The sequence below is a fragment of the Populus trichocarpa genome, chromosome 1 (assembly GCF_000002775.5).
Source record: "Populus trichocarpa isolate Nisqually-1 chromosome 1, P.trichocarpa_v4.1, whole genome shotgun sequence".
NCBI classification, from domain to species: domain Eukaryota; kingdom Viridiplantae; phylum Streptophyta; class Magnoliopsida; order Malpighiales; family Salicaceae; genus Populus; species Populus trichocarpa.
In genome coordinates this window covers 26,263,988-26,272,771 of record NC_037285.2, presented here as the reverse complement: position 1 = coordinate 26,272,771, position 8,784 = coordinate 26,263,988, and the positions used below count along the sequence as shown (strand labels likewise).

The 8,784-nt window shown below is 38.8% G+C and overlaps 1 protein-coding gene across 1 annotated transcript; it reads right to left on the bottom strand.

Annotated features, from left to right (window-relative positions):
• Nucleotides 1-6,843: 6,843 nt before the first annotated feature.
• On the bottom strand, nt 6,844-8,540 carry LOC7478566 (metal tolerance protein B). Its single transcript, XM_002299808.4, has 2 exons — nt 8,357-8,540; nt 6,844-8,002 (listed from the first exon to the last, which is right to left on the bottom strand). Exon 2 carries the CDS (start codon nt 8,000-8,002, stop codon nt 6,881-6,883), a length of 1,122 nt encoding a protein of 373 aa, XP_002299844.3. The 5' UTR covers nt 8,357-8,540; the 3' UTR covers nt 6,844-6,880.
• Between the last annotated feature and the right edge of the window lie 244 nt (nt 8,541-8,784).

Below are 8,784 nucleotides of genomic sequence, written 5' to 3'. Positions count from 1 at the left end.
AGGTCCCAAGATAGATTTATAAATGAAAAACAATTCTTTTCTGGTGAGAATGTACCACTGTTTAGATATTTCTTTCTTATTATTCCATGATAGGTTCTTGGCTTGATTATATAAGCCCAGCTACAACAAAATACCGAAATAATGGGAAAACTAATAGCAACAACTGAAATTCAAAATACATCTTAACATAAGAAAATAATACACTAACTCTCCTCTGTAAAGGACTCATTCCACTTCTGCCATATAATGCTCAACTGCCACGTCCCTTTTCCCACGTTGCATGTAACATGCAACTGCTTCTTCACGTTTCCACGTTGCATGCTCCTTTTTTTTTCCATGCAACGGCTTCTTCATCTTATCCCAAATATTTGGGATTTGGCCTACAATCTCGTTGATAACGTCGTGGCCTATCAATACCTCCCCCAACAAGTGGAGCCTTGTCCACAAGGTCTATAGCTGGAAACAACGTCCGTATCTGCTGAGTTGGTTCCCACGTTGCTTCCTCGACTGGAAGGTGTTTCCATTACACTAGACTCTCTTTGATAAGTTGGGTGCCCTGTTTAATCTAGCGGTAGTCTAATATAGCTTGAGGCTATAAGAAAATGACTCCTTTTATCAGTGAAGGGTGGTAATGCGACTGTTGTCTTTTCCTCAAGTGTCATGTTGTCATAGAATTTTTTAAGTAATGACATACGAAACACTGGATAAATGCGCACTCCTTCTGGTAACTGCAATTTGTAGGCCATAGAACCAATCTTCTCGATGATCTTGTATGGTCCATAAAATCGGCTAGCTAATTTCTGGAAGACTCTTTTGAAAATTGTTTGCTGACGATAGGAATGCAGCTTTAAAAGAACCCAATCGCCAATATTAAAAGAGATGTCCCTCCGTTTTTAGTCTACCAACTGCTTCATTTTATTCATTGAGCTAGCTAAGTTGGTCTTCAATTGTTGTAGCAGATCATCGTGACTCAGTAGTTGTCGATCAACTTCATGTACTGGAGAGAAACCTGTAGTGTAAATGGGAATGGAAGGCGGAAGACGACCATACAATGCTTGAAAAGGAGTCATCCATGTGGAAATGTGAAATGTGGTGTTATACTAATACTCAGCCCATGGTAAGTAACAACACCACTTTCTTGGCCATTGATGAACAAAACACCGAAGGTATTGCTCAACACAGCGGTTGACGACTTCAGTTTGGCCTTCTATTTGAGGATGATATACAGAACTAAGTTGTAGTTTGGTGCCCGACATCTTGAAGAATTCTTGCCAGAAATAGCTGATAAAGATGGGGTCACAATCACTAACAATGGACTTGGGCATGTCGTGCAACTTAATGATGCCTTCCATGAATTTTTCTGCCACAGTTTTTATAGTAAAAGGATGACTCAGAGGAAGGAAGTGGGCAGACTTACTCAACTGATCGACCACCACCATGATGGTGTCCTTCCCTTGAGACAGCGGTAATCTTTCAATAAAATCTAGAGTAATGTCATCCCAGACTTGACACAGGATTGGCAGAGGTTGAAGAAGCCTAGCTGGAGACAATGTTTCGACTTTCACCTTCTGACATATCTCACGCCCTCTGATATAATCTCGCACTGATTTATGCATCCTGGGCCAATAAAACTGTAAACGTAATTTTTTGAATGTACGAAGGATACCTGAATGACCCCCCACCTTGATGTTATGCACTTCATGTAACAAAGTAGTTCTTAAAGAGGAAACATCTGGAACAATGATCCTTCCTTTATATAGCAGTAATCCTTAACGCCATGTATATGATCCGCTAGGTTTTTCATTGGCCACACGACCCATTGATTGAATGTCTGGTCCGCTGCTACAGCTTTTCTGATTTCTTCCTATAAGGTAACTTGCGAAGTGAAAATACTGTGAAACATGGACTTCCTTACTTATGGGAGAGAGCATCTACTGCAGAGTTTTCTCTACCCGGTCTATAAATAATCTCGTAGTCATATCCCATGAGCTTAGTGACCCATTTTTGTTGCTCTGGAGTTACTACATGTTGGTCCAGGAAATATTTGAGGCTGCGTTGATCCATCTGAATAAAGAATTTATGACCAAAAGGTAAGGCCTCCATATTCTTGTGGCTTCCACGATTGCCAACATTTCTCTAGCATATGTCAACCAAGATTATTTAGTCACTTCAAGGGCGCGACTCATGTAGGCAATTAGTTTGCCTTGTTGAGATAGGACTGCACCAATACCTTCCCCAGATGCATCAGTTTCTATAGTGAAGAATTCGTTGAAGTTTGCCATGGCTAATGTTGGAGTGGTAGTCATGACCTGTTTGAGAGCTAGAAAGGCAGCTTTAGCTTCCTCATGCCATCTGAATTTCCCTTTTTTAAGAAGGTTGGTGAGTGGGCGAGCTATAATGCCATAACTTTGGACGAACTTTCTGTAATAGCCCGTCAATCCTAAGAAATCATATAGTTCTTATATGTTAGTGGGTGAAGGCCAAGCGACCATGGCTGCAATTTTACTATCATCCACTTTCACGCATTGGCTAGTTACAATGTGCCCCAGGTACTCCAACTCCTGTTTATCGAATACACACTTACTAGCTTTGACGTAGAACTGGTGCTCCTTTAATATCTTAAAGGTTTGTTTAACATGCACTAAATGTGTGTCCCAATCGAGGCTATAGACCAAAATATCATCAAAGAAAACTAATATGAATTTTCACATATGATGACGGAAAATAGAGTTCATAATAGCTTGAAAGGTAGAAGGAGTATTACACAGACCAAATGGCATTACCAAGTATTCAAAATGGCCATTATGTGTGCGAAAAGCAGTTTTATCGATATCATGTGGATTTACTCGCACCTGATGGTATTCGGCTCGCAAGTCTAGCTTGGTAAAATAAGAAGCACCGTAAAGCTCATCCAATATATCATCAACTGTGGGAATTGGAAAATGATCCTTAATGGTTACCGCGTTGAGTGGACGATAATCTGTGCAAAAGCACCAGTTCCCATCTTTCTTCTTTACTAGCAGGACAGGTGAAGAAAAAGGACTGGTGTTGTGGCGAATAAGACCGACTCTCAGCATCTCTGGGACCTGCTTTTCAATTTCGTTCTTCTAATAATGTGCGTATCTATAAGGTCTAACATTCACTGGTTCAGTACCTTCCTTAAGTGGGATACCATGATCAATCTCCCTCGTTGGCGGTAAACTTGAAGGCTCTGCAAACATATTAGAGAAATTTTGCAACATTGCTTGCATGCTTGGATGAATAGTTTGTGATGATTCCATATTAGTGACTTGATGGCATAAAGCAAACAGCACATTACTAGGACGAATTTCCTTAGAGATTTCCTTGAAAGATGTTGCTTGAATATCTTGCCCATCGACACCCGCCAACCTTTTGGTTTGGCCTTCCCATATAAATTCCATAGTTAACCGTTTCCAGTCACAAACCATAGAACCCAATAGCTCAAGCCATTGAATTCCCATAACGACATCCAATCCTGTGCGAGGTAAAGAATAAAAAGTTAAGGAAAAATGAGTGTCATGTAGGTCTATTTGTACCTCCTCAAACCGCCCTTTGCATCCAAGGCTCTCTCCATTGGCAACCCGAATTGAAAAGGTGTTTGTTAGCACTACCGGTAGCCTCAACAGATTAGTCATTCGCTCACTAATAAAATTATGAGTTGACCCACTGTCGATTAATACAATGACATGATGGGAACCAATTTTTGCAAATACCCTCATAGTTTTGGGCATGGTCCACCCTATTAGTGCATGTAGTGTAATCTCTGGTGTAACTATCTCTTCCTGGTTCTCCTCAGTTGTCAGTACTTCATTGCCATTGTCAGCTAACAAACTATTGCTGCCATCGTAACCCTCCAACATGAATACCCGTGGCCCCTGGCATTTGTGTCTTGCAATGAAACGATCATTGCAATTAAAACATAAGTTTTGAGCTCGCCTCCATTACATTTCATCCCAAGTAAGTCATCGCACAGGAACAGTAGGAGCTGGTGGTGCTGCTTGATTAGCAGGGGCAAGAGTTAATGGAGCTCGCATCAGATTGGCATGTCTTACACGTCTTCTTTGTCTTGCGAGTTGATCATCTTTCATGCGTGCTAAACTGATGACTTCTTTCAAAGTCCTAAGCTTAAACATTTGTATACCATCGGAGATGTTCATTTTTAAACCACCCATAAACGTTCCCACCAGTGCTCTTGTGTCCAGCCTCTTACTCAGTTGCCCAATCATTCGAATTCCTTCTGGTAATCACGCAGAGATCCAAGCTGTCTTATCCTTGAAAAGGCTTCATCAAAATCTTCACATTCGAAAGGTCCAAAGCGAGCCCAGAGTTCGTCCTCAAAATCTGCCCATGATATGACTCGTCCTTCATCCTGAAATGTCTTACGGAGCCACTGCCACCACTGGTTTGCCTCTCTTTCTAAGTGGTATGAAGCCAAAGAAACTTTCTGAGCTTCAGGAGTATTTTGGAACTTGAAAAATTGGTTCACACGATTGAACCACTCCGTTGGATCATCGCCTGAGAATCGAGGAAATTCAAGCCTTGCTGTTTTGGAAAAGACCACCATTCGTCCCCCTTCATGACCTTCATGTTGTTGGTTGCTATGGTTGGAAGGCTCCTTGTTGACGAGCATTACATTAGTGAGGCGGTTGATAGTTTCTTCTAAGTGATGAAGCCTGTCGACCATGCCTTGCTCCATACTTTCTAATCTATCCTACACTCCCCCAAGCCCAGCTTCTAGTTGTTCAATGTGCTCTTTATTTGTTCTCATAACGAAGCTCTGATACCAATGATAGGTCCCAAGATAGATTTATAAATGAAAAATAATTCTCTTCTGGTGAGAATTACCACTGTTTAGATATTTCTTTCTTATTATTCCATGATAGGTTATTGGCTTGATTATATAAGCCCAGCCACAACAAAATACCGAAATAATAGAAAAACTAATAGCAACAACTGAAATTCAAAATACATCTTAACATAAGAAAATAATACGTTAACTCTCCGCTATAAAGGACTCATTCCACTTCTGCCATATAATGCTCAACTACCACGACCCTTTCCCATGTAGAATGTAACATGCAACTGCTTCTTCATGTTTCCACGTTGCATGCTCCTTCTTTTTCCATGCAACGGCTTCTTCATCTTATCCCATATATTTGGGATTTGGCCTACAATCTCATTGACAACGTCGTGGCCTATCACTAAGTTATTTAAGTCCATTATCCATGGTAAATCACTAATTAATTACTCATTAATTCAAATTTTTGTAAGCAATTTCTTTTTTAAAAAAAATAAAATCAAATATAATATCGAGTTGAGAGGTTTTTTTCTATCGATTTTGTATTTTCAATTTTATCTTCAATATTTTTTTTAACGGTCAGTCAAGTTACCTTTGAACTGATCAAGTCAATTAGATTATATCATGATAATTTTCATATAATTTAATTCTAAATCTGAATTAGATAAAAAGTTGAATTAAAAAATTCTAAAATTAACATATTGGGACGAGCATAATAACAATTTTTCTACAACCTAAATATTTTTTCTTACTATAAAAAAATTTGGATATCATCCATAGCATAACATTTTCTTTTTAACAATTTAAACTTGTATCTATTTGGTTATATTTTGGGGAGATTTAGTCAATAAAACCATACGTATGTGTGTTGAGAAATGGTTCATGTATTGGACATTTTCTTTTTAACAAAAGATCCACTGGATGGATTCGACGAAGGATCAGTCAATACCTAAAAAACTAGTTCAAAATTCTTTAACATATAAACGGTCCTTTTTTATTTTCACTAAGGTGGTATCTTCGGTCTAATTTTCTAAAAAGATTTGTTATATACACAGTATTTTGTTCCTTTATTTGGACCTCTGTTACAGTGTTTTTATACCCGGTCCGATGATCAACCCGACTTAAAGCCCGGGTCACGGGTTTTGACTGAATCACCCGTGTCAACCCTATTTTTTTTTATAAATCAAAACGACGTTGTTTTGGTAAAAAATAAAAAAATAGTCAACAGGTTTCAACCCGGTTTTGATCGGGTCTTGTCGGGTTAATCGGGTCACTAGATCAACTCGTCGGGTCAACTGAGTTTTTAATTACCCCTATTTTTTTATAAATCCAATCCAGTTCTAGCCCCGAATCAACCGGATCCCGGATAGACCCTGCATGCCGGGCCAGGTTTTACTCTGTTATGATATGTAAAAATTCCGTAGAGTGGAATGCCAACAGCCAAGATTACTCTACTGTTCAAGCACCAAAATCAGCTATTCTGGGCAGGCATGCACCAATCACAGATGCATACACAGCCTGCATTGCCTTCCCATTCATTTCATGTGGTCAACAATGACGTGCCTTGAATAACCAATATGCGACACCAAGCCATTAATGGCATCCTTTCCTTTCAATATGAACTATATTTTTCACTCTCATTTATGAGGTCATATGAATATTGCATAGAAGGTTTGCCAAATTCTAGAGTTCATATGCGAGGCCACGGCCCTTTCTTCTCAGTACAACGGGCGAATTAAGCAATTTTAGGACTGCCGTCCGTAGAAATGTTTTAAATTGGCCCCTTTCACGTCCTCTTCATCTGGTAATAGGAAATTAAATAAGGTCTTATGATTGTGCTAGCATAAGATTTCAGATCATATCATGTCAAGTCAAATGATCATATACAGAGAAGCCGGCAAGGGAGTTGACTCTGCTACGATATCAAACTATTCTTCTGGTTTTTTTCTGCTAGCGTCTACTACTTTTTCCTGATATGCTTTCTTGCCATAAAATGCATCAAAAATAAAAATGATGAAAACATGTAAAAGAGAAAATCGAGTTGTAGAGATCTGAAAGCTACTACTCAATTTGTATTGTTATATTGTGAATTCTGTGCATTTTCTCACAATATTCCCCAATCATACGAAGGATTTCAGGAGAGCTGGCTCCAGGCTCAGCCATTACATGGCTAGACAATACTAACTTCCCTGCTGTTATGGACCATACATGCAGGTTATGAACATCTTGAACTCCTTCAATACACTTCAGAGCACTCTCCAGCCTGCCAACATCGATCTCGTGTGGTGTCCTCTCCATTAGTATACAGAAGATATCTCTAAGCATTGGTAAAGTAGTAAACAGAACAAAAGTAGAGAAGAGTAGAGTGCAGATAAGATCAACCACCAACCAATCTGGCTTGGCCCATATAATTGCTCCAGCAATCATCACCCCGACAGACTGAATTAGATCAGCCATGACATGGACGTAAGCCCCTTGGATATTTATGTTCCATATCTTTGTCTTTGCTGGAGTACCTGATACCAGCTTAGTCTCCTCCCCTTCATTTGTTGCACAATAGTCCTCGCCCTCGTGGTTGTGAGTATGATCATGATTGTGATCATGGCATGCGTGGTGAGAGTGATCATGACCCAGCCACATGACCATGATAAAATTAATGATAAATCCAAACAAAGCAATTGCAAACATTAGTCCCCCGTTCACCCTTGCATTTTTGTGAAGAATTCTATCAATAGCTTCATAAATTAAAACACCAGAAATCAGCCATATGAGCTGAACAGAGAGAAGAGCACCCAGAACTTCAAGACGACTATATCCAAAAGACTGGTGTGATGTTGCCTTCCAACCCGATACCCACACAGCGAAAAGGGAAATAGAGAATCCAGCAACATCAGTCAACAAATGTGCAGCATCTGTAATAACGGCAAGACTATTGGCTTTCACTCCACCAACAACTTCTACTGCCATAACTATTAAATAAAAGATTATGAGTCCAGAAAGTTTCGTTGCTGACTTTGATCTCTCTTCTGATTCCAAAGTGAAATTTTCTTGTTTGGGGAAGATACAAACAGAAGTCAGCTGTGCTTCAATGGGAAGGATGACTTTTTCCTCGGATGCAATAGCAGCCATCTCAATATCGTTTTGGTCTTCTGATCTCAAAATGGAGACTCCGTCATGTTCCATCTGCTTGGAGAAGATGTTATCAATTCAATGAGACAAACAAGAAAATGTTAACAAAATTATCTAAAATATGCGATTGCCTAACTGGCTCCGCAAACAGGTAAGCAATAGGAGTGATTTATTTCTCCAAATAACAAGCTAAAAAATGGAACCTAACATTTTGGAAAAACCACCATGGAGAAACCAGCAAAATTTGTCTAGCCAAGAAATTCAAGCATAGAAGTAAGGTAACTGGCCAGCCAACGAAATTAAAATGTTTGATCGAGCATTGTTTTTTTGTGGAACCATGCCATAAACCCATTTCATAAAATCTAAAAGACATCCAGGAAAAAAAATAGAAGGGAACGGTGGTTATACCTGGGCTCCGCTCTAAGGCTTGAATCTCAAGAATTGAGGAATAGGGTAAGATCATAAATTGACTAAAAATTTCGTATAAGGAGGATACAGGGAGAGAAAGATTCGAGTCCTTTCCATGTTTCCTCTGTTTTCATTCGAAGAAACATCGGCCGGCAGGGACCCGTTATTGAACAGGAAAGGCATTTAAAAATAATAATAATAATGGTGGTGTAATAATACTTTCTTGGCACCTTTGATGTATTAATATAAAAAATAAATTTTTTAAAAAATATTTTAATATATTTTTACATGAAAAATAATTGTTATTATAATACATAACATGCTTTTTATTTATTAATGAACTGCGATAGATTAGCATATTAGAAAATAACTAGATAGATGACTATTTCATTGTGAACTGAATTTTTTATAATCTAAAAAATAAATAA

Bases quoted from the DNA above. Each gene is read 5' to 3' on its own strand.
- LOC7478566 (XM_002299808.4), bottom strand. From the start codon at position 8,002: ATGGAACATGACGGAGTCTCCATTTTGAGATCAGAAGACCAAAACGAT.